Source organism: Rhodamnia argentea, chromosome 6 (assembly GCF_020921035.1).
Source record: "Rhodamnia argentea isolate NSW1041297 chromosome 6, ASM2092103v1, whole genome shotgun sequence".
Classification (NCBI taxonomy): domain Eukaryota; kingdom Viridiplantae; phylum Streptophyta; class Magnoliopsida; order Myrtales; family Myrtaceae; genus Rhodamnia; species Rhodamnia argentea.
Genome location: NC_063155.1, coordinates 3,457,288 through 3,482,126, shown reverse-complemented (window position 1 = coordinate 3,482,126; position 24,839 = coordinate 3,457,288). Strand labels below are relative to the sequence as shown.

General features: G+C 42.0%; 4 protein-coding genes across 7 annotated transcripts in view; all 4 read left to right on the top strand.

The window, feature by feature from the left end:
* The window catches only part of LOC115744916 (glutamine synthetase leaf isozyme, chloroplastic), a 645,880-nt gene that overhangs the window by 198,358 nt on the left and 422,683 nt on the right, over positions 1–24,839 (top strand). The gene's annotated exons all lie outside the window — the stretch shown is intronic.
* Positions 3,669–10,204, top strand: LOC115744915 (mitogen-activated protein kinase 15). Of its 2 annotated transcripts, none has more exons than XM_048280160.1 (10): positions 3,669–4,471; positions 5,634–6,042; positions 6,188–6,315; positions 6,424–6,483; positions 6,849–6,998; positions 7,119–7,274; positions 7,351–7,562; positions 8,997–9,098; positions 9,203–9,351; positions 9,457–10,204. In XM_048280160.1, the coding sequence occupies exons 1-10, from the start codon at positions 4,448–4,450 to the stop codon at positions 9,759–9,761; spliced, it is 1,695 nt and encodes a 564-aa protein (XP_048136117.1). In that variant the 5' UTR covers positions 3,669–4,447; the 3' UTR covers positions 9,762–10,204. The 2 variants fall into 2 exon arrangements, with proteins under 2 accessions (XP_048136117.1, XP_030536185.1); XM_030680325.2 differs by having other exon boundaries at positions 3,670–4,471; positions 9,469–10,204.
* LOC115744917 (guanylate kinase 2, chloroplastic/mitochondrial) lies at positions 12,819–15,659 on the top strand. Of its 3 annotated transcripts, none has more exons than XM_048280209.1 (2): positions 12,819–12,984; positions 14,003–15,659. In XM_048280209.1, the coding sequence occupies exon 2, from the start codon at positions 14,109–14,111 to the stop codon at positions 15,015–15,017; it is 909 nt and encodes a 302-aa protein (XP_048136166.1). In that variant the 5' UTR covers positions 12,819–12,984; positions 14,003–14,108; the 3' UTR covers positions 15,018–15,659. The 3 variants fall into 3 exon arrangements, with proteins under 3 accessions (XP_048136166.1, XP_048136167.1, XP_030536197.1); XM_048280210.1 differs by having other exon boundaries at positions 12,820–12,984; positions 14,177–15,659; XM_030680337.2 differs by having other exon boundaries at positions 12,820–12,984; positions 14,010–15,659.
* Positions 20,554–24,055, top strand: LOC115744913. Its single transcript, XM_030680323.2, has 2 exons — positions 20,554–23,371; positions 23,485–24,055. The coding sequence occupies exons 1-2, from the start codon at positions 21,254–21,256 to the stop codon at positions 23,908–23,910; spliced, it is 2,544 nt and encodes an 847-aa protein (XP_030536183.2). The 5' UTR covers positions 20,554–21,253; the 3' UTR covers positions 23,911–24,055.

Here is a 24,839-nt window from a genome sequence, read left to right as displayed (position 1 = left end):
AATGATGGAAGGGAATAAAAAATTTCCGACTCTATGTTGATAGGAAAAAAGAAAATCCCCCTAAGAAGAAGACTTTCCACTATTCCAACAGAAAGGGCCAATTTAAATGCTCCATAGAGAACCCCCTTTGTCTCGTTCCCGTCCAACTCACCGTGAGATCGAAGACCGGTTTGCACTTTGCACCCTAGCCTCCAACACTAATAGATGTTTAGATACCTACGAACAGCTCGATGCACTATCTCCCTTCAATCCTTTGAGCGATTAATAATAGAATTAAATAATCCGATTTAAATATGCCATTGAGATCTCCCATAGGTTAGCCTCGACGCTTCTGTCTTCCCCTCCACCACGTTCGTCGTTGATTCTCCATGGGTTGGCCATGGCCAACATGCTCTTTGAGGCTCGCTTGGCTTCGAACCCCGTGTGATATGGGGTCAATCTCAACCCCATGGTGGGGATAGAGCGAGAGACGGGCTCGGCCGGAGGTGGATGCTGGCGATCGGGGGTGGATTTAAGAGTTGAGACGGTGGCTTGGCTCAGAGTGGTGGGTGGCGGTGGAGCGCCTGTCGGGGGCAACATCGAAGAGGAGGGGCTAAGCGTGGGCTTTTGGTTAGGTGACTTTTGTGGTGCGTGGCTTGCAGTGGTGGCAAGCGTAAATTCGAAGGGAAAATGGTAAATGCGTAAATAGAAAATGCAATTTACGATGAGATTTTAAAAGTCGAGATGATTTTTTCGTAGATTTTGAAAATTGAAGAGGGTGTTCCAAATGTGTATTCAAATGTGATAAAAGTTTTGAAAATTTCCAAAAAAAAATTGGGTCTCAAGTTGCAAAGCACATAGGTCATCACGATGTCCGAAATAGCTGTTAATGTCATTGAAACTCTTGAGCACATGACACATCTAGAGGTCAGAATTGAGATAGCACACACCGAATGAATAATTATGTAATTATGTCAGAATATCGAATATTAAAACATGCGTTTATCTATAAATTTAAACTTTCAAAATAATTGGCGGTGGTTCCACATAATCTTACAAATCAAATTCGCAATCAAACACTTCAAGCAAGAGGAAATTGATCCAAAATGTATGATTTTTCGAGAGAGTGCTCAAAATTTTGTAGTACTAATTGACAAACGCAATTTTTTGTTACATTATATACATTTGTTCCAACTAATATATTCTTTATTAACAACTGAATTTGGAATTTAGTGTGACCGATTTAATGTTGTTTGCTTAATGGATTGTAGTTGGGAGGCCCACGGAATTCGGGACATTAGCGGGTAACCTCCAATGCAAGAGCCAAAGCTCCGATAACTCATTCCGAGTGCGAGTCACCGCTATACGAGCCTATCTAGCAAGAGTCAACCAAAGTTGATGTGGTGTTTACCCTCATCACCGCCACCAACCAAATTGTAATTATATCTTTTTCTTCCCTAAAGACAAGAAATACCCTTTGATTGCTTTAAATCTAAGCATTTTCGAGGTCTAAATGGGCCCTAGATGTAGTAGTTTTAGGATTTACTAAGGTTCGACAGTACTAATATAACAATCTTCTATACATTATTTGCATTTGTTCAACCAATATATCCTTTATTAACAACTAAATTTGGAATTTAGTGTGACTGTTGACTAATTTAACATTGTTTGCTTAACAAATTGCAGTTGGGAGACCCTCGGAATCAAGGACATCCAGCAGGCAACCTCCAACGCAAGAGCCAAAGCTCCGATGACTCATTTCAGGAGCGGGTTGCTACTATACGAGTATGCCCAGCAATAGTCAAACGAAGTTGACATGGTGTTTACACTCATTATTGCCACCCCCCAAAATTGTAACTGTATCTTTTTCTTCCCCAGAGATAGGAAATGCCCTATAATTGCTTCACATTTAAGGAATTTCGAGGTCCGAATGAGCCTTACATGTAGTAGTTTTAGGACTAAGGTCCGGCAATATTAATATACAAACACAATCTTTTGTACATTATACACATTTGTTCAACCAATATTTCTTATATTAAGAACTGAATTTGGAATTTAGTGGGATGGTTGACTGATTTGACATTGTTTGCTTAACGGATTGCAGTTGGGAGACCCTCGAAATCGAGTGCATCCAGCGGGCAGCCTCCATGTGGAGCTGTTAAGCTCTTGCCCTTTTTTTTGGGCCAACCAAAAAGTGCCACGTGGTGAGCAGTTGCACAAAGATGGCAACAGCAAACCACCCGGACAATTTGGAATGCTCGATTAATAAGAGGGCAAGCTCTCCTGTCTACTCTCGTCCCATTTTGCTTTTTCAATTGTTTTTTTTTTTTTATCTTTCTTTGGTGGATGTCGGGAATTGACATGTGGGGGCAAGTCATAGATGTTTACGAGTCAATCAATTGAGTTCTAAATCTTTAAATTTTGGCCAATTAAATCATAAATGTTTCGTTTTCACAAAAAAGTGGTGATGAATAAATGAATATTCAGTGAAAATCGACATGAGCTAACGATCCAATCACGATCCACAACGGCTCGAATACAAAATCATGATTAAATGAAATGTCCCCCAAGTCCTATGGGATCATAAATTGCATCTAGATTCAGGGGTTTATCTTTTTATTTTTTTATGTCTATCTCTTACCTTTAAAAAGAAGAGATTTTTTTTTGTCTAACTTGTGTTCGAAAATTTAATGTATCGAGGTTGTCCGGAAATTGTTTGGCATCTCATTATTATTTGAATGAAATGATGGATTGAGAACTTATAGTAAATGCAAACGACTGGTGAACATTGCAAGTAACATTGCAAACTAACTTTTTCTAGGATGAGAAAGGAACGGAGTTGAATAAGGAAATAAAAATAGGAGAGGAAAGATGTAAAATGAAAATATTTCCAATTTCCGTTTCCTAGTGATAGAGAAAAGACGGCCTAATTCCTTGAAAAAGCGTAGGCTTGTGAGTGTAGCTTAATTTCTGCACAAATTGTTATTTACCCTATAGAAAAAAATAGCGTAGACTTGATCCAAATCTAACATCCGTTAATCTGCCTTTCGAGTATGCCGTTAAAAAGCTAATGTGGCAACGAATGTGGGTCATGTGCCTCTCTAATTGCGCGTTTTTCCGGCAAGGGATTGAGGTCGCATGTTGGACCATTTGGAAGAATTGACGCCATGAAAAGCAATAAAACCACCTCACCAGGTTTGTGCCCCGTCCGATCCAAGACATGTACGGAGTCGCGAGCCTCTTACGCTCGTACCGGATATTGCATTTGCTGCTGGTGAAGCTACTCAATGCTTTCAGGAACTCTTCTCGCTCGACAATCCTTTCAGATGAAGCCATATCTGAGGCCATTGAAACAGGATATAGTTGACAAAACTCATTTCTAAAAATTTAACGTTTCAAGAGTGTTCGAAAATTTAACATTTCAACAAAACGATGTGCGATTTGCAACCATATCTTCAATAACAAGACAAATCAAATCGACTTTGCAGATACTCCTTGTTATAATAATAATGAGGTTAGTATTTATAATTTTATACCAATGCCCAAAAAAAAAAAAAAAAGAAACAGAGTTAAATAAGGGAGGCCCTTCATCGAGGAAATGCACGAGATTCAGGGGCAAAAGCGTCTTTTCGATGCACCATTTTATCAATGTATCTCGGTCGTTCCCCATGTTCCATTCACTTTCCAAAAAATTCAAGAAAGAAAGAAAATCATTCCCACTCTCTCTCTCTCTCCTCCAAAAGAGGCTTCAACTCGAAGCAGCACACAGCTCCGTGACTTCGATTCGCTTCCTGCTCAGACCAAGAAAACCCCATCAATTGCGCCAGAAAATTTCTCCCATTTCTGATCTTGAACTCCCACTTCTTCGTCTTCTCCTCCTCATCAAGAGACAGAGCATTTTCGTCCATTCATTTTCGATTAACATTCTGCAGTTCTTGCTCGTCGGAGCACGAATTTGCTTGAACTTTAAGAGCGGATTGGAGATCTTCGCCAATCTCAGATCCTCCGGAGTTTTTCTTTCTTTGTTTTTAAGTCGAAGGATTGCATCGAAAGAGCAGAGATTGGCTTCGTCGATTGGTTCGAAACCTTGATCCGCGAACTGTCTTATGCTGCATTTTTAGTCGCCTCCGCCAAGCTTCTTGGCCGCACTATGTCCCTTTTGCTTTTCTTTCTCTCTCTTGAACGGATTCTCCCATTTTCATTGCTCGAATAAGATAAAAATACCCGTTAGATTTTCCCTGTGCCGTGCCTGTTGGGAAAGTTGCTGTCCCCGTGGCTTTTGTCTCCGAGCAGCGTTGTATCCGAGATCGAAGCTTTTCTTTGTTGTTTTCCGTTTGAAAGTTGAGTTTCCGGTACCCTTTTGGGGGTTTTGGTGGTGGATTTTGAGGTGGAGTCTGATCACTGGTGTTCGAAGATTTGGCTCACAAGTTGACTTGAAGAGACATTTATTTCATGCGTTCTTGCCGAGATGCAGCCTGATCAGCGGAAAAAGGTGAGATTTTCACATGCATATGATCAAATGTTTCATGTTTCTGACATTGATTTTCGTGGAAATACTAGATTATCGAGTGAATATCATGTAGCGGATCAGAAGGGTGTTTTGTTTCAATCCATTGTTGGAGTTGGGTCTCTAGTTTTTTGCGGTCTATATTTACTGGGCTTTTTGGTTCTGTCGTGAGAATACTACTTAGACAACTGTGTGGGACAGAACGGTTTGTCATGTTCATTTCTCTCAGCTTCTCTGCCATATCCGATAAACGTCCACGTTGCATCCTGGGTCCCACTGGGCATTTGGATTGATGATTTGCACGTAATTTGAGTTTCTTGTTAGGTATATGAAATTGGATCAAGAATCGTTATTTCTCTTGCAAATCCAATTGTTGTGGCAGGTAGTTTGCAGACTGTGATAGGTACCCAAAGTCAACTTCTGGTTCTTCTCTCTTGAATCAATGGGAATTAGATGACTCAGTGTGGATTTGGATGCTTAGTCTCAAGCAAAGTTTCATTGCCAGAAGAATAATTTCTTGAGGGCGTTTTTCTTGCTGTCGTTTAGTTCTAGGAGTTCTATTCCGAGATAGCGGAGTATATGATGCTTGAGAACTAGATACAGGATCATGCACCTTTTGTGTGGTGCAAAGTTTGATTTTTTCTGAGTCTTGTTTCTTAGTCTTGTGCAATTGTCGTGGTCATGGTCTGCCTCGATCGCACAAAACCTGCAATTTCCTTTCTCTGAAATTGCTTGTTGTTAACATGCTACAAAGCAATAGATGCCTTCCCTATTCGACCCATCCGAACTTAATTTGAGTCAAGTTCAAGGATAAAATTTCTGAATATGTGATTGTGATGGTGAAATATTTGGCTCATGGATGCTTGTTGCAAGATTGTAATGGAGATTTCCATTTTTCAACCTGCAATATAAGGTGATAAGTCTTTCCATCTCTAGATCCATTGACGTGGAACTTTCTCTAATCCTTGTGGATGGCTTTAATTTTTATGTCATACATTCTCATGTTGCTTATGCTATCTATTAGCTGAATGTGAGAGTTTGTGACGCGAGTCGTTGTCTTTGTGGGATACTTTTCACTTCAGTAGTAAGTTATAATCAGAATGTAGTTTTCACGGACTTCTATTTTTTTTCGTATGTGGTGGTGCAGTCATCTGCAGATGTAGATTTTTTCACGGAATATGGTGAAGGGAGCAGGTATAAAATAGAGGAAGTCATTGGTAAAGGTAGCTATGGTGTTGTTTGCTCTGCATACGATACGCATGTGGGTGAAAAAGTGGCAATAAAAAAGATCAACGATATATTTGAACATGTCTCTGATGCCACCCGCATCCTCCGTGAGATCAAGCTCCTTAGACTCTTGCGCCATCCGGACATTGTGGAGATTAAGCATATCCTATTACCTCCATCCAGGAGGGAATTTAAGGACATCTATGTCGTGTTCGAGCTGATGGAATCTGATCTACACCAGGTTATCAAGGCAAATGATGATTTAACACCCGAGCATTACCAGTTCTTTCTGTACCAGCTTCTTCGAGGACTCAAGTACATTCATACAGGTCTGAACTTTATGCATTAGGATACATTATCATGTCTTCTGTAAAACAGATTAAGATTGCAACCTTATCAAACTTGTTGCTTTAAAAAGATGCTGAGTTTACTATGACAATTATTGATCTGATATGTTACCACCTGTTTATCCAGCAAATGTGTTTCACCGGGATCTGAAACCAAAAAATATCTTAGCAAATGCTGACTGTAAACTCAAGATCTGTGACTTTGGCCTTGCTAGAGTAGCTTTTAATGATACTCCAACTGCCATCTTTTGGACGGTAAGTATTTTGCTAATTTGAACTTTCATTTCATTCAAATTGTGAAATTCTCGCTGTTTTGCTGAGATAACAACGCCTTACTATGATTTAACTATTCTCTCTGCACAGGACTATGTTGCCACGAGATGGTACAGGGCTCCTGAACTATGTGGTTCCTTCTTTTCAAAGGTGCAAGAATTAACTCCTGCTTATTTGGTTTTAATATTTTTCACTGATTTCTGTTTTTGAGAAGTTTTGGAAACCTTGATCAACCTGCTGAAACCAAAATCTTTGTCTTGTTTTTGTCTTGAGCACTAGTATACATGCCTAAAAATCTTCCTTTTACTGTACACTACTATGCTCTCTTAAAATTTCTATGGGTCATTTACTTTGGTCATTCCACTTGGAGAATACCTGCATATGACACGTCGATATATATGTCATAGCTGACAACTCATGCTCCTTTGCTGCCGTTTCCCAGCTTCTTTCCACGGTAGTCTGTTCCATGTGAAGAATTTATTTCATGTGTGCTAAGTAATCTTGTTCTGTTTCAGTACACACCAGCCATTGATATTTGGAGCATAGGCTGCATCTTTGCAGAGCTCTTGACTGGAAAGCCCCTTTTCCCTGGGAAAAATGTAGTCCACCAGTTAGATTTGATAACCGAACTATTGGGAACACCTTCAGCTGAAGCCATTGCCAGGGTCAGTTTTGTCCGGAAATGTGCTTGTTAATGATGTCTTTATTTCATTAGCCTCAATCAGGGTTGCATGTTTACACTTGGTGTCTGTCCTTTTGATGAATTGTTGACTTTATATGAACAGGTACGCAATGAGAAAGCCCGTAGATATTTGGGTAGCATGAGAAAGAAAAGGCCTATACCTTTCTCACAGAAGTTTCCCAATGCAGATCCACTTGCACTTCGCTTGTTAGAAAGAATGTTGGCATTTGAACCCAAGGATCGTCCGAGTGCTGAAGAAGTGAGTTTATCTTTGTTTGTTAATGTTGCTTATAGTATCAATTCCTTGACTGATACCATGTGCTGGCTGGGAGTAGGCTCTTGCTGATCCCTATTTTAAGGGCTTGGCCAAGGTAGAGAGAGAACCTTCTGCTCAACCTGTTACAAAGATGGAGTTTGAGTTTGAAAGGCGGAGAATAACAAAAGAAGATGTGAGAGAGCTGATATACAGAGAGATACTAGAGTACCATCCAAAGATGTTGAAAGAGTTCTTGGAAGGATCTGAGCCTACTGGTTTCATGTATCCAAGGTAATAATAAATGCTTCAGTTCGATCAGTTTAATGAGAAAGGACAATAATTTGCATGCGATCGTTGTCATTTTTCTATTGCCTGTTCTTACAACCTTTGGGATTATTGTTCTTTCCATAAGCATATCTTCTGTGTGAAATATGGCCTAGCCCTCTATTTTGGCAGTACTTTGGTTTGTTGGCCAATAGAATTGATCAATATTATTTTCATGTTGAGTTAGCCGATTTATGTCTGTTGAGACCCTGGATAATTAGAGACTAGAGCTTTAGCTGTAACTTTTTGGCTTAGCTATGTCTTTTCGTTTTATTTGATACTTTTAGTAAGGTAGTCTTTGAAAGCTTTGGCTTTTAGTCTTCTTTGGCATTTAGTCCAAAGAGAATATAAGTATAGACGAGCGTTAGTCTTTTTTGGGGCTCTTTTTGGATATGGGTTTGCACACCCTTGTTGCCCTATAGTTGAACTCTTTACCTATCAAAGAAAAAAGGAAAAATGAGGAGTATAGACGAACATGTTATATCTCTGCACTTCACCTTAAAGGACAATTTCCATTTTCCACAATTGTCATCACTAAAAGTCAATAGGTGGCTGTGTTTTTCTTTGTTCTGTGTGGAGAGGGTGGGAGAATCAGGGGAATAGTTTCTGGTTCTACTTTTTACTCCTCTCTTGTTTTAGTTTCTGACTGGCCTTTGATGTCAAAAAGTATGCTGGATCGTATTCTCAAAGCCATGCACAGAAGTGAAGCTGAAAGCTTTGTAAACGATGCTACAGTTTGGCTTATTCTGGGAGAATAATGGATGTAATTAGAACCAGAACTTTGACAAATTTTGAATATGTAATGGACTGTGTTAACTAGTTTTTCTAAGGCACTTGTTAAGCAAGTGATTATATTGTTTTTCTGGTGTTGTGTGGAACCACTCTTTTGAGAACTGAAATTTCCTAATTGAGCATTCTTAATCAGTGCCCTAGGGGCACTCATTGAAAAGACCTGTTCATTTAAGAGATTTCCTTTTGTGAAGCACATATCTTCATTTGCTCCAAGGTCACTGTGTTCGACAAATCTGAATGCATTTGTAGGGAAAAGAATCTTACTTTTTCTTTTCCTATGCTGGGATGATAAACGAAGAACTTAAAACTGTTTTATGTATGCTTGTGACTCCAATTCTTTCATACTGGAGACATAGAGTACATGCCCGTTTTGTTTTTGCGGCATTTGGTTTAGTGATATTGATCTCATTTTTGGAAATTTTAATGCTTCACGAATGCTTGGGAGCACAATGTGTTTTTCTATTCCTTACACAAGCAGCGGTTGGGCAATTGATGTTGTTCCACTGCCAACTCATGCAACGAAACAAAGCCTCTTATTACAGTTCTTTGAGAAATTCTTTCTTGCAAGAAAGAATTTCCTTGAGAGTTGAGATAAACATGTTTTTGCAGTGCTGTCGATCATTTCAAGAAGCAATTTGCTTACCTTGAGGAGCATTACGGGAAGGGTCCTACTGCTCCCCCACCTGAAAGACAGCATGCTTCACTGCCTAGGTACATTTTCTAGTTCACTTTGGTATAATTCATTTTCTAGGTAATAGTATCTTATAGGCCTTCTCTTTTCACTGTTTGGGACTTACAAAGATACGTAATTGCAGGCCATGTGTTCTATACTCAGATTCAGTGCAGAGCTCAAACGAGGTGTCAGATGATCTGGCCCAATGTTCCATCAAAGAAACTGATAAGTCTCATGCTGAGAGGAACTCTACAATCCCAATGACAAGGCTTCCTCTTCAAGTCCCTCAAAGTATATCTAATGCAACTTATCGTTCTGTCATCTCCACTTTGCGCTATGCTGCTTCTGTCAAAATTCTGGAAGACAGGTGTTTGCTTGTTTATCGTTTCTTAACAGCTTTCACTGCAGGTGGAGCTGCAAGGCCCGGGAAAGTCGTCGGGTCCGTGTTGCGCTACAACTCGGGGGCAGCTGGAGCAGCGACTACGGAGGCTGTTGAACAAAGAAGGACGGCAAGGAATCCCCCGATTGCAGCTCAACATACTTCTACCGGCTGTTCGTATCCAAGAAGGAATCCAGGTTGTAAGAGCGAGAGAGCCGAAGAGGAAGGTATTGGAATTCCCAATGGAGTGCAGCCTAAGCCTCAGTATATACCGAGGAAAGTTGCTGCTGCTCAAGGTGGGCCTGGAAATAATTGGTACTGAATGGAAGACCAGTGCAGGTGCTTTTTGGTACAAACACATTATGCTCGTCCGGCTTCATTCTGGCTCATCGTACATCCATCGGGCCAACACATTGATTGACACTCCACTGATGTTATTTATCGGACACAGCTAATGGTACACAGGGGAGATCGGCTGGTAGACAACTGATCACAGGTTACGGTGCAGCACAGGTGGTATAAGCAAAAATTATGATCATGCTCTCCTCGGAAACCGACGAAGTAAGCAAGGGGTCTGAGATGAATTTATTTGGACTACAATTTACTGATTTCTTCTTGGGGACAGATTTGTATTTCCAGATGGGACTGTGGTATTTGTTATTTGTACATTGTTTAGTAACTTTCGAAATAAGGATCCGCGAATCGGGCTGCTTTCAATGACAGATATATTCGGAGTAAAAATGAAGTTGCATTAGAGTACCTGAAGTTATGAGATTGTTGACACGAAGGCACTGATTTGGTTGGTTTTGGCTCTTTTTTGCCATAAGACTAGAGGAGCGACACTAGCAAACATTGCGGCCGATTCAACTTTCAGTCTGAGGCCGGTCGCCGGAAGTAGCTGATGGATGGGCGGGTGAGCGGAGAATTAATGGTCAAAGGGACGTGTCTTATGAGTGTTCTCTCCGTTCTCCATTCCGTTTTGAGGATAATGTTCTCTGCAACTAAGTCGTCTCTATAGACAGTAGTCAGTACTGGAGCACGGAGTTCTCACGGTATCAACTACTAGACCAGTCAATCGGATAGCTTGAGTTAGATTTGAATTGGGTCTAAAATGGTTTGATCCAAATTGTCCTATTTAACCTTTTTCGATTCATTTACATATAATATAAATTTGGTGATCTATGCTTAGCCTATACCCGATCTAACTCATATTACTAAAACACTTTCATGTTTAACCCAATATGAAAACTCATAATAAAACAGAGGTGAGAGCACAGAGTGAGCGAGCGCGAGATTAAGTGAATGCCAAAGAGGGAGAGAGAGACATAGGTGGTTCAGCTAAAGTAAATTGGAGATTTATTTAACACCAATGTTATTTTGAAATTTACCATTCTAACTTCATTTATGTCTTAATTTACTGAATATAACTAACTTATAAAACAATTTAATCCACTCGTCTTGTAAAGATGATACCCCGACAGCCTAGATGCTTCCATGTCTTCTTTCTTCATCCTACACATTGGACGGCCGAGTTGGTATTGTCTTTTTTTTTTTTTTGCTGAGTTGGCATAATTTTGTGCTGAGTAATGAGCCACGTCGACAATTATGAATCAATGCTGTTTGGCAAGCAAGCTGCGTCATAAAATAGCACATGACTTGGCAATTGATTTGGCAGGAATACTAAGATAAGTCGATCTTGAAGAGTTTAAGTAAATGATTGGACACAATAAAAAGTTCGGGTACTTGATTGGAAAATTAGCGAAAGTTCAGGTACTTCGTACATGAATTGATTAATGAGTTAGTTTCAAATTATGAGAATTGAGGATCAAAAGACGATTAAATGGTTGTTATAAATTCAAGGATTCGATTGCTCGGAATAGAAATTCGAGAATCATGAATTATGGTGCCTAAAGGGATTTGGAGAAATGCAAATACTTTTTGTTAACCTTTGCTTTGAGAAGCAATTTTAAGAGAAAAGCTGTTTGCTATAAACATATTTGGAAAGTCCTTTTGGGTGATTAATGAGAAAAAAGTCTGTAACTTTTTTAATTTATATATTGACAATAATTTTAAAGATATGTATTAATAAATATAAAATAAAATTAATTTCTTTTTTTGCTGAAAAATTCAAACGAAAATAAATTCACATTGAAAGCAATTCGATACCCGATCGATTGCGATTCGGTGAATGAGATAAGTGAAAGGACACCAGTATATGATCCATCATCTTTCATTGGTCTAATTTTCCCGAATGATGGGAGAGCGATTGCATGACAATCTCCAGAAATGTTGGCAGGTACTACAATTTATTGTGAATGAAAAAACTATTCAATCAGCTTAAATTTATTATACAAATGCACGTTTAGTCAAATTTTCCAATTTAGGATCTACCCAAGTTTCACATATATTTTTAATTGAACGATTTCGGTGAGTTGTAGCTTTTAATGACCACTATTTGCTGCTACAATCTACCGACAACAACTCATATTTAGACATACGAATCGAAATTGATTCGCCCATTATTGGAATTTAGAACTTATCCTATATGCCTTGAAACCTAGAATCGGATAGGTTTTCCATTGATTTGTCCGGTTCCATATTTTAGAGTCGATCCTCAAACCATGAACTTTGTCTAATGTTATTCTTGAATTTTTAATTTTTTCAATCTTATCCCCGAACTATTAGGAAATGTAGTTTAGGGCCTTCTTTCTCGTTGAGGGGTGAAAGTTCTTAGATTATATTAGAATGTTTAATCGTCTTTCTGTTAATTCAAAATAATGAAAACTATTGATGTGGTTCCCAATTTGTTGCGAATGGCGGAAAATAAAAATAAGAAGTTACATATAAATTAGTCAAATAAGATATTCATCTCAAATCAATATATAATACAAGTCAAACAAATAACGATGGACATGTTAATGCTCTATTTTCTTTTTCTTTTTCTAATAAATGGTTATGTTGACTCATCATTTTACAAGATCCAACTCAACATATAATAATTAACTTTGTAAATTCGTATCTAATTTGCCATTTGAGCTAACAAAAAGACTTTCTTTAAATATTTATTGATAATTCAGGGATCACACGGAATAAATTAAAAGTTCAAAGATGAAATTACACATCGAGTCAAAATTCAAGGAACATTTGTGCTAAATAACATACGAAAATACCATGATCTCGATATCGCATTTCGGATCTTAAAAGTTGTTTTTCGAGAGTTTATTAAATAATAGACGAAAATAATATGATAATTTTTAATGGACTGATTAAATTCGTGGTATCTAAAGTTAATGTTAAAAAAAAGTAGAATATTTGCCATCCGTTGATTTTCTATGCTTCCATCCATATCAAGACCGAAACAAACACATTTATTTTCATCTTCACTCGAAGCGAAAGTCAAACAGTAATTGTCACGATTAGCTTCCTGTCCTGCTTCAGCTTGGATACATAAGCAAATCTCACCCGTGAGGCACGCTCGAATCGCCTGGAGAAATCCATAACGCTCGGGGCGCTTCCCAAGCCATCGAATTCCCATTTTCTGCCCGGTGAGTGCGATCTTTTTCCGTTCCTTGCTTCTTATGATGATCACCAAGCGTTGGTTCTGAATTTCGGCGTAGATGGTATTCCTATCACGTTGTTCTCGTGCTTCTGACTTCGTCTTCGTTTCTTGGGATCGTAAATGGGTCTCCTTTTTTTCGGGTTTATGTTTCCATTGGGTTGATGAAGTTCGTGGACACAAATCGGACTTGTGCTTCGCTTGTGCAGAATCATCATTTTGTTTCTTTCCCTTTTACCCTTTTCTTGTGTCCTTCTTCATAGAGAAGAAGCGTCCCAGGAGAAGTTTCAGGTTCTTGAATGAGAAGCTTTTAGCATTTCGACTCTCTTGATTTGGGTTTTGGTTTCTTAACACCATTTGTGCTGATGCTCGAGTCTCTGGTGGGTTGGAGTGTTGCGGCTTCTATAATGCTGGTCTGAGCATCGAGGTGGTGTTAACTGTGGCTCGCTTGAGCACGAGAACTTGTGGGTTGCAACGCCCCCTCAATGCACACAATCTGTTTGATGGATGGCCTAATATAAAAAGAAGCAGTTTTTCTTATCTGAACTTCGGTGCTCTTAGTGCTGCTTCAATTTCATTCTCCATGTCTAGGCCCCTAAACATTTGATAGATCTAAAAACAAAATATTATTTTGGAGTACTGCTTTAATTTTAGTATGCATATCTAGGCTTAAAATGTTTAATCTTATACCGTCAAAAAATTAGATAGTAAACCTTATTTTAATTTTTTGAGGACACCCATGCCCATAGGTGCAATATTGGTTATTTGGTTCTAATTGTATGTATACTGTTGTGATGCTATCAGCATTTCATTCCTACTGTAACTAATATGGGCCATGTGAGGTAACTGATCTGCAGTAGATAATTTGATAATTCCTTGGTTATTTATCATGCCTATGCCATTCTGTTGCCATGTAGTAAGTATTCTATTGTGACTGTGTACCATCGCAAACCATCCTATGAGCATCATTGAATGCATCTGCTTGATTTTTGTATTGGATTCTGGAGTCTGCAGGTGAGACACTGGAACATGGCATTCATCTGCCCTGGAGCATAAGTTGCATCAGTTAGAAATTTCTGTTCTTTGCATCAGTATTATCAACAACTTCGTCCGATGATTTTTCGGAGACTTTGCCTGTCTGTTGCCCGTTCTAACCTCCATTTGCCAACCTTTCACAAAAGAATTGGGGGCCAATTTACTTCTACCAGGTCAAGTCCGACTTTTTTCACTCAGAGCTGTTATAATCCAACATCTCAGAAGCTCTCCGTGGCTTCTCGTTTTGTTTCGTCCAATTGCGAAATGGGTGATGCACGAAGACCCCTTGCTGTACCCATTCCATCGCTTGACAAAGCTGATAAGAACGAATTGCTAAGAGCCCTCGAAGCCTCAGTGGGTTCTTCATTTAGTGTTGAACCCTTGCGCCCTGTCCCAAACCCTTTGATTATTGTCATTAGTGGACCGAGTGGAGTGGGCAAAGATGCAGTCATTAAAAGATTGAGGGAAGTTAAAGACAGTCTCCATTTTGTTGTTACTGCGACTAGCCGGCCAATGCGACCAGGTGAAGTTGATGGTAAGGATTATTACTTTGTCACTAAAGAGGAGTTTCTCTCCATGGTTGAAAAGGATGAACTACTGGAGTATGCTTTAGTGTATGGTGACTATAAGGGTATTCCAAAGCAGCAAATACGTGAGTACATGGCAAAAGGGTATGATATAGTGTTGAGGGTGGACATACAAGGGGCACAAACCTTGAGGAGGGTTCTTGGGCAGTCTGCAGTTTTTATATTTCTGGTTGCAGAGAGCGAACTTGCACTTGTTCAGCGGTTGATTGATCGGAAGACGGAGACTAAAGAATCGCTTCTTGTCAGAATAGCGACGGCACGTGAGGAGGTCAGACATGTTAATAAATTTGACTATGTTGTCGTGAATGAAGAAGGACAGCTAGAGAATGCTGTGAAATTGGTGGAGTCCATCATCGATGCAGAGAAAGCCAAAGTTAAACAAAAGGCTGCCGTGATATAGGGAACATCGATTAGCTTCATTTGTTACTGCAAGCTTAAAAATCCCATGTCTTTCTTATCAAGACGTTCATCTGCTGTTTGGCAGTTAGCTTATGGGAGCTTTTATGGAAAACGTCTGTGATATATTTAACAGGATAAGATGCCGAAGGTCGATAAGCTTTCACTGGAGTTCCATTATTCTCATATGACTCGTTCAGATTCTAGAGGAAGTTGCGGAATGGAATCTTGAATTAGAACAGGCCAAGCTTATTTTTCAGCTTATGTAATATATGGAAAGAGAGGTATCTTTCTTGTGAAATCATATATAACTGCAGTTTTTTTAATGGTGTCATTGGTCAATGAAGAGCATGAGAATAAGAAAGAAAATCATCATGATGAACTCCTAAATGATTGTGGAAGTTATTGAAGAGCCTCCAGGATTCCTCAGGGCACAGCATCAATGAACTACTGTTGCTAAACCTGAATCTCTTTACTTGTGGTTAGCTTTCTTCCCTCCTTCCCCACCCCCCTCCCCTCCCCCCCAAGTTCTTCCCTATTATGTCTGCGGTAGCAGCAAGATTTTGATAGTTAGTTCGACAGCATTCTGTAACACGTACGATTGCTTGGTCCTTTGAGACGTTTTATGTCATGCCCGCGGTTATGTTCAATTTTTGTATTTGCTTGCTGTTCATCTTATTTTTGGCTTTGCGTTTGTCTTGCATGAACCATCTTCTCTTCGACATGATGTATGATGATGGGTTTCATTTTGTTTTTTGGTTTGGTTAGCTCTTTTATCCCCAAAGCCTTGGGGTATCCCATGATATAAATCCAGCTCTCCTCCCTGTCACCCTGATGCCCACGCTACTGGGACGTTTGCCCAGAGGACGCTATGAGGTGACGGTCGGTCTTGCATTTTGAGGTTTTACTTTTGTCCAAGTTGCAAGGGTTATTTGATTTTAGACTGGGGATATTCCGGCCACATGCTCAACCGCTTAGCTCATCCATTATATACGTGTTGCCTCAACGTTAAACAAGACAAGGGCTGTCGGTAGGTATTGGCAAACGTATGTTACTTCTGTGCCAGGAACTCTTACCTGATGAAGCTTTTGGTTATGTTTGCTTCTGTTGACCATTATGTTTCAGGGTTAGATTTTTTACTTCTTTTCGGTAGGAGTTGATATGAGCCATGTAGTTAGGATCAGCTCTATGTGGCCGACTGCAGTTGAACCCACTGTGTTGAGCACTACTATGGAGGATTTTACACTCCACAGTAAACTTTTGGTTTCATTCGGCGACCTGTGTCGGTACTCTAGCAATAGCAATGGCTCCCCGGGACTAAATCCAGTGTCGGCAGTTGCAGTTGTGTGATAAAAGGGTTCGCAAGAAGGCGCCACGCATTGGTAGCTACATTGCTTGTAGCCAAACTTCTCGTTGGCCTTGCTGTATACACCCTAAAACTAGCCACTGGATAGAAAGCGCTTAGTTCTTTCACAGTCAAAGAATTCTTTAAGCAAACTTTGAGGGTAGCTTCGAAGATAGGACTTCTAATGCTTTCGACTTTCAGATTCTTGGAGGAGATAACTTTTCCTGATTTTTTTCGTGCAACTCGCGAACTCAGACATTTTGTGATGCAGAGGTTGAAGAGTCAAAGAACAAGAACGAATTGGGAGAACTCAACAGAAGAACGAGAGCATAGAAGGAAGAAGACGACGAAGAGGGGGGGAGCGGGGAGGGGAGGCTAGGAGAGATATTGAGAGCGCCGAAACATCAATTAGAGTTAAGTCATATCTTTGGTTTGTTAACACTATCATCTAGAGGGGTGAATAGGTGATTATAATCAAACTTGGTAAAATAATACGGAAATAAAATTTTCAAGTTTAAAAGAAGCAAGTGTAGTGAACAGAATTGTGTAGTGTGCTTCTATCATACTGTAAATAGATGTGAGTAAGAGAATATAAGACAACGCACAACATATTATTGTGGTTCGACTTTTGGTAAAGTCTATATCCACTCTCCCACATTAATAGTATACTGGATTCCACCGAATAATATAAATGTGATTACTTGAACACAAGCATTTCAACAAAAGCGAGTACTACCTTTATCAAGGCTCTCTATATTATACCCCTCACAAAATCTCACTTATAAGCTCGAATAGACAATTGAAAATAAGTATAGCTCTCTTGAATATGGATGGTGATATTCCGATCTCTCTTAATTCTCTTTAAACCTTGTGCTCATTACATACTCCTTGTCACCCAAACTTCTTGTTGGATGGAACCACACCGAGGATTAATCTTTGAAAGTAGCCAGATTGATGAATAAGAATCACTTAAACGTTGATGTTGAAGACATCCGAGATTTAAGAGATTTGTTCGCCTATACAATCAAATCCTTGAACTCATAAATCAAGCTTCTAATAAATGAAATTATCTATGGGGTAATTGTCAATCAATCAAGATTTCTTCAATGAAAAGTCATGAGAATATCTTTTAGATTGTTGGTCAATCATTATAACTTAGGAACGAAATACCAAATTAGATTATTGATCGTTAGTGAGGGATATTTTCTTAATATACAATTAAGAATAAATTTATAAAAATAATGAGAGTTGCTTGAAGTTCTAGAATATATCTTGTCATAAGTATCTTGGAAGGATCCGCCTTTGTCCATGAAACCTGTTTCTATCAGAATATAAACACTTAGTAGATTAAGTATATAAGATGCGATGATATATTTGTGGAATATCTTAAGAATATTTCACAAAGTCTTTTCAACAAAGCATAACAGTTCTATTTTCTTCAAAATCTAATATAAGCAGTCCATGAACTTCGTAAACCCTAAACTTTGTTTCTGCGCAATTATAACGTAGACTTTCTGAAATCAGCTCGAGGTGAATTGTCCCTTATTTTCTGACGAGATGCCACCTCCTCAACAAAAGGTATCAATAACTGATGATGTCTGAGCGTAGTTCAATTAAAATTGATTTTAAATCAAAACCTCCTCCTCCACCGCGGTTGGCGGCTCTACCATGCCGGCCATTACCACCATTGTCGTCCCCGGTGTCGTCGCATTTTCACTCACCGCCATCAGTCCCATTGTCGACCCTCGGCGCATGGCTCAAGCTCGCTTGCTGGTTCGCGCGCTCTCTCTCTCTCTCTCTCTCTCTCTCTCTCTCTCTATTAAGGACCTTTATGGACGGTTCTGGAATCTGTATCACCTTGGCAAAAAGCCCATCAAATTTGGCAATAAATGAATGTTGCGTACAAAATTTGCAAGCGGCGACTACCAAGCTAGATCGATCGATTTTGTGAATTGTTTTTCTTTCTTTCTATATTTTTTTTTTGGGATTTTTCCTTGGAAGGGAAAGAGAAAAGTGGTGCAGATAAGATGGAATCCCTCGACTGGTCATAATCACCACACGCAAAAGCAACCTTTCCGGTCCAAAGCCTCACTTTTCAGGGGAAGAAGAGATTTTGACTTTACTATGGAAATGTAATGTCCAATATCTCGTAAAGCATCACATTTCAGGAATAGACCTCCTTCGAGGAAAAATTAGGGGGCATCATTTGGATTTTATAATCTAGGAGCAGTGGGTCTATTTATTTCGCCGGAAATTTATTGTCGCTAAAAGGTTAATTTCAGATGAAAATAAACTATTTTTCGGTGCTTATTGGTGCCGAAAACGAGTTGGAAAATTGGTTTTTGTGGCACTTGGTAATAAGCGAGTTAGCGAAAGGTAGCTTGTATCGCTAAAACTGCCGATGTAATGACTAGCAAATCGGAGCAGATATCTTCTTTGTTCATTCTGTAATCCATCGGAATGAAAAGAATTACAAAACCAATTAAGAAAGAAACTATGAAATCATATATATAAAATGCGATATATATGGTCGTGCTTTGGGGATGCAGAAGAATAGGAGCATTAATGAAGAATATTCAGGAGATGGTAGACAAGATTTATTGGGAACATGGGGGAGACTTACGGGACAAAAGAAAAGAAAGAAAAGAAAAAGTTGACGAGGGATAAAGATGTTAGACGATAAAAGAAAAGAAAGAAAAAAGTTAAGGAGGGATAGAGACGTTAGAAAGTCCAATCCAAAAGCTCAGGCTATGAGGTGGAGGAAGACCGCATGAATATAAAGAGTATATAACATTTATTGTAAGGCGATGTGGGACAACAACAACTTCAACAAGAGAGTGGAGAACATAAGAAACAAGAGTTCCGGGAAAGCGATTTCCTTCTTGCCGAAAAAAAAAAATCGTTTTTTTTTTCCAAATATGGGCTTGTTGTTTTAAATTTACAGGGAATACATTCCGTCGATTAGGTATCTTTCCGTCGCCCAAATCCCGAGAAACAATTTTCTCGAAAATGAATAATCAAACAAGAAAAAAGAAAAAGAAAAAAGAGAAGAGAATTCTAGAATCATGGTTGAATAGGGTTTTCATTTCTTGTGCCCGAAGGGATAGGGAGTGGGGCTCGAGCAATTTGGGCCCCATTTATAGAACCTTTAGCTTCACACAAGAAAACTCAAATGGATTTTCTTGACACGTTTTTCATCCGAAAGCAAAGACTTGACCCCCAGCTAATTCGCCCTAATTACACACAACATGACAATTTCCTTTCATTGACAAGTGACGACAAGCAAGAAACAAAGAGTCAAAATTTCCCAAGTGGCCGTGGGCCTTTGACATTCCTCTTGAAATTCTTGATTTTGTTCACTAAAATAATGACCGATTCATGAGCTGCGGTTTGCATGCAAAGTTACGTGATCTTTAGATTGATGGAGGCTGACTATTTCGTCGCAGGAACTCCTTAATTAGCTGGACAAGAAAAATCTCAGTTTTATCTTCATCAGGGTTGATTAGGGTTTGAATTGAACACTAGGAAAAGTAAACGCATGGCAAGATGGACCCAAAGCCACAAATCAAACGTAATTATCGAAAAATTCAAAAAAAAAATATTCCCGTGTTATTATGAAAAATATCTACATCAACGTCCACCGTGCAACGGGAGGAGAGCCAGCATTTACCCAACACCGATTTCCAATGAAAATTGGCTGGACGGACTCAATTGGTAAGGAGTGGAAATTTTATGATCAATTGGCACGCTTGAAAGGTTTAGGATTGAATTGACACAATTACAATATGTTTAAGATTTTTTTTTAATTAATTTCCCCATGTTTGAGCCCTCGGACATGGGGTTTTATTTTGATAATTTGTCTTTCTAGTTAATCTTGAAACCTCGCATCGCCTCGAAAACTATCGGTGCTCGAGCAGTGCCGAGCCGCCGCATGCGCAAGGTCTTGACTCAGAATGGAACCCGCATCATCCCGAAGATGAACTACTACGGTCGAAGACCGCATCCTTGCCTCCATCGGTATCGGAACCCAGGTCGGCCCACGATTTGCGCGAGGATCACGTGAAACTCAGGGATTGTATTACATAATCTAAAAATTGAGTATGTAATGCAATAAGGATCGACCGTGGGATTTGCATGATATCCAAAGCCTATTAGTCTCTTCCTTGTGTGTGCTAAACCAATTTGATTTATCAGTTTGGTGCACATAAAGCTCGTTTCGAGAACTCCCACGTTTCCCTGTCGGGTCTTCTGGTACTCCTCGTTCCCGTGAAATTGGAACCACAAAAGGAAAGCATCGCCGCCGCCCCGCTTAAAGTGAAAAAGGTCGCAATCACTGTCGATGAATCTAACTGGGAACATTCTCGTGTAAGAGAAGTCATTGTGTGGACTCAACCCCAACGACCGATGACAATTCTAGCTCCGAAAGCACAAGTTCCACGCAGCTTCCGCATCGGCGGCGATCGGCCTTCGCCTACGCATCATCCGTAAATCGAGTCGATCGTCATCCGTAAATCGAGTCTATCGAATGTTTGTATGCCCAGGTCGGACGAGGAAACGAAAGGGAAAGGGCGGAGGAAGATTGTCGGCCAAGAAGAGGGAGGGATAAGCAACAGACATAACTTCCTGGGAAAAGTCACGGAAGCACAAGGCACTTGAGGTTACTCTTTCCCTCCACGCCACAAACGTGCCTCCTAAGCTCATTCTCTCAATCTCCTGTGCGTTATAAGAGCTCCAACGCACTTGCTCCTTTGTGTGTCAAAGCTCAAACCGGCTATTGACTTCGCGAAGCCGAACTCGTACATTCGCCGACTGTGTTAATCGATCGATCCTTCTCTGTCCATTTTGTCTTGGAATCGAGCATTTTCGTTTCCAGGACGCTACATTAAGCTGGTCATATGGATCAGCACGGTTCGCTGGAGAGCGAAGGCAGCGTCAAGTTGCAGATTTCCGAGCTTTGCAGGCTCGGCGACGCTTGCAGCTCGGGCACCACCATCTTCGAGCCGCGGAGCAGCATCGAGAAGAGAGACAGCAGCAATGGGGAATCCGTTTCTCCGGCGAAGCCGGCGGCATTCCACGCGCCGGAGAAGAAACTCACGCTGTTTGCCCTTCGCCTCGCAGTGTTCGAGAAGGCCGCGACCGGCCTAGGGACTCTTGGGTTCATCTGGGCGACCGTGGTCCTCCTCGGTGGGTTCGCCATCACTCTGGATAAAACCGACTTCTGGTTCATCACCATCATACTGCTGATCGAGGGGACACGGATTTTCAGCCGCAGCCACGAGCTGGAGTGGCAACACCAGGCCACTTGGTCTATCGCCGGCGTGGGCATCAACAGCTTCCGAGCACTCAAGTCGAGTTCCCACTCTCTGGTCAAGAGCTTGAAGGCCGTTTTTCGCCCCATTTCGTCCGCGGTTCAGAAGAGGAGCCAGCAGAGCAGGGAGATAGCGGCACAAATTGCAGGGTCACCGAACACCAATGGCATCCACCGTAAACCAACTCGGATGTGGACGTCCTCCGACGTCCCGTTCCTACCTTACGGCAAATGGGTGTTCCTCTCCAGGAATGTGAGCAAACTGCTCTACTGGCTTCAGCTCCTATCGGCAACGGCCTGCGTGGTCCTTTCCCTAATGAAGCTCATCAAGCACAACTATGGCGAAGTCGCGAAAGGCGACACCGACAAGCGAAACCGAAAAGCCGCCCTGACCATCTTCTACTCGCTGGCCCTGGCTGAAGCCCTGCTGTTCCTGATGGAGAAGGCCTACTGGGAGTTGAAGGTGAGCTTCTGCAAGCTCCTTGAGGAGGTTACCCGAGAGTGTGAACTAAAGAAATCCGGCCTGATAGCGGTCCGGCGCTTCTTCTACGACTCCTACTCGCGGTGCGTCAACGGGAGCATCTTTGATGGGTTGGGAATGGACATGATCACCTTCTCCACAGAGCTGCTCGACTCGAACTCCCCGGACGAGCAGCTCATTGGGGTGAGGATCCTCTGCCAGTTCGCGACGAACAGCCGGTTCTCCGACGACACCCTCCGCAAGATCGGGACCAATATATCCGTGATCGAGCGGCTCGTCGAGATGCTGAACTGGAAGGACCCGCAGGAGGAGGAAATCAGGTGGTCGTCTGCAGAAATACTATCGAAACTCGCTGGGAAGAAGCGGAACGCGCTCCGGGTAGCCGGAATCGCCGGCGCGATGGAATCGATCTCGTCGCTCCTGGAGACAAGCAGGTCCTCCACCGCCTCGCCGGACGAGATCGCGGAGAAGAGGGTCGTCTCATTGTCCGCCGCTTCCGACGGCCACGCGAGCTACGGATTCGACACATTCAACCACCTTGGACTTCTAATACTGAAGAAATTAGCGCGGGACCACGACAATTGCGGCAAAATTGGGAACACGAGAGGGCTGTTGCCGAAGATCATCGACCTCACGCACGCCGACGAGAGGGTTTTGAGGGACGCGAGCGTCGCGAGTTCGCGGGTCCTCACCGTGAAGCGGTCGCTCCAGGTGGTGAGGATACTGGCGAGCACGGCGGGGGCGACCGGGAAGCAGCTCCGGCGGGAGATATCGGAGATCGTGTTCGCGATCGGGAACATCCGGGAGATCCTCCGGCACGGCGAGAGGTACCCGTCGATGCAGAGGCTGGGGATCGAGATCCTGACCAGCCTGGCGCTGGAGGAGGACGCGACGGAGCGGATCGGGGGGACGGGCGGCCTGCTGAAGGAGCTGCTGAGGATCTTCCTCGACGGCGGCGGGGAAGAGGCGAGAGGGGCGGAGGAGGAGGAGGAGGAAGGGAGGAGGGCGAGGGTGGCGGCGGGGGAGGCGATGGCGATGCTGGTGCTGGAGAGCGAGAGCAACTGCCGGAGGGTGTTGAAGCTGGGCGCGCTGGAGAGGCTTGTGGGGGCGCTGGACGCGCAGCTGCTGAGGGTGAACGCGGCGAGGATTTTGAGGAACTTGTGTGCGTTCGGCGGCGACGGCTGCTTCGAGAAGCTCAGGGGGGCCACCGCCGCCGCACCCACGGTGAGCGTCTTCTTGGTCGCGGTCAACTTCCATTATCCAAGTTTTCTTTTTTCAACTAAAATAATAAAAATTATTTTAATTAATTTTGCTCACGAAGTTGTGCCCGAATTCAGGTTCTGAAGGCAATAATGTCCGAAGAGAACAAGCCGCAAGAGGTGATGATCGGACTAGCATCCCAAGTCTTCAAATACATGACGAGCGAGGAGTCGAGCGCCGTGTTCGAGAGGGCTGGAATACGAGAGACCGAGCTGGCTGACACCCTCGTCCAGATCCTGAGGAAGTACCGGTACCCGCCGATCAAGGTCCCGAGGATACGGCGGTTTGCCATAGAGCTGGCGATCTGGATGATGACGGACAAAGAGACGAACGTGCTCACTTTCAAGGATCTCGAGATGGAGAGAGAGCTGGAGCACGTGCTGGAGACCACGTCGGAGGTCGAGAGCTTCAACATCTTCTCCGGCACGGTCGGCGTGAGCCGGCACCACATGACCATTCACTCCTTGGTGGAGCTGGCATTGAAGCTTTTGGCGGAGGGCTGAATTCCAGTGAGAGAGATTGAACTATGTAAATACCCAAGTATATACAAATGAGAGGAGGAGATTCTTTCTTTTGTTGGCAACATGTTGATCTTGTTTTCTAAGTATGGTTGATTAAATGATTCAATACATTGAAATTCTCGACACATTGGCTGGGCTTAACTGAGTTGGTAAAGCAGCTAATACATCTTACTCTGCCATCACCTCGCGATCCTGCTAAACGACGACCCGACTTGGTGGGAATGATCAGAAATATGATATAAGATACTTGCAGTGTGAGTGCTAAGGTTGATGGTTTTTCGCCGAGACAAACGGCTGTGGAGAACGAGTTCATGGGTTTCAGAGAAGAAGTGAGGGCGGGCCAAGCGGCGCTGCGGTCTGAGAACCTAGGACAAGCTCAGCTTCCCGACATGATGGCGGACGATGATGAGAGAAACGATGCATCAGATGGTTGTGACGAGAGCAAAGATGGGTGCCATTTTGGTGAGGCGAACTGAAATGGAGAGTGAAATTAGAGGTCTTAGAGAAGAATTCGGGGTGGTCGAGCAGCTTTGCCAGCAGAAATTGGAGAACTTACGATGAGTTTGGCCTCCCGATCACATCGCCAACCGTCAAGGTGATCGCCAATAAGAGAGTCAGACGGATTTTTGCTTGTCAAGATGGGAGCTTCTAGTAGTCATGTTACTGTCTATATGACCCTTCAGCTGGTTGTGAATGTAAGGAATAGTCATCTGAGCTAGCTTTTGGTTCTCTGGGTCAGGTTTGTGGCTGCAAGGTTTCTGTCGATTCCAAGCTTCCTCAATGGTGAGGCTCGCGCTCGTCTCCTCCTACTTTCGCCGCTTGGATCGCTTTTGATAAATGTTGTAAAGTGTGTCTATGAGCGGCCATGCAATGCTCGACTTCTGTGGAGGATGAACTGAATTATGTGAACT

What these genes read in the sequence shown, in the direction of transcription:
- LOC115744915 (XM_048280160.1), top strand. Translation starts at nt 4,448, where the DNA reads ATGCAGCCTGATCAGCGGAAAAAG. An exon ending in AGCCTGATCAGCGGAAAAAG is followed by an intron (nt 4,472 to 5,633) that starts GTGAGATTTTCA and finishes GTGGTGGTGCAG; the next exon opens with TCATCTGCAGATGTAGATTT. An exon ending in CAGCTGAAGCCATTGCCAGG is followed by an intron (nt 6,999 to 7,118) that starts GTCAGTTTTGTC and finishes TTATATGAACAG; the next exon opens with GTACGCAATGAGAAAGCCCG.
- LOC115744913 (XM_030680323.2), top strand. Translation starts at nt 21,254, where the DNA reads ATGGATCAGCACGGTTCGCTGGAGAGCGAAGGCAGCGTCAAGTTGCAG. An exon ending in CCACCGCCGCCGCACCCACG is followed by an intron (nt 23,372 to 23,484) that starts GTGAGCGTCTTC and finishes GCCCGAATTCAG; the next exon opens with GTTCTGAAGGCAATAATGTC.
- LOC115744917 (XM_048280209.1), top strand. Translation starts at nt 14,109, where the DNA reads ATGATTTTTCGGAGACTTTGCCTGTCTGTTGCCCGTTCTAACCTCCAT.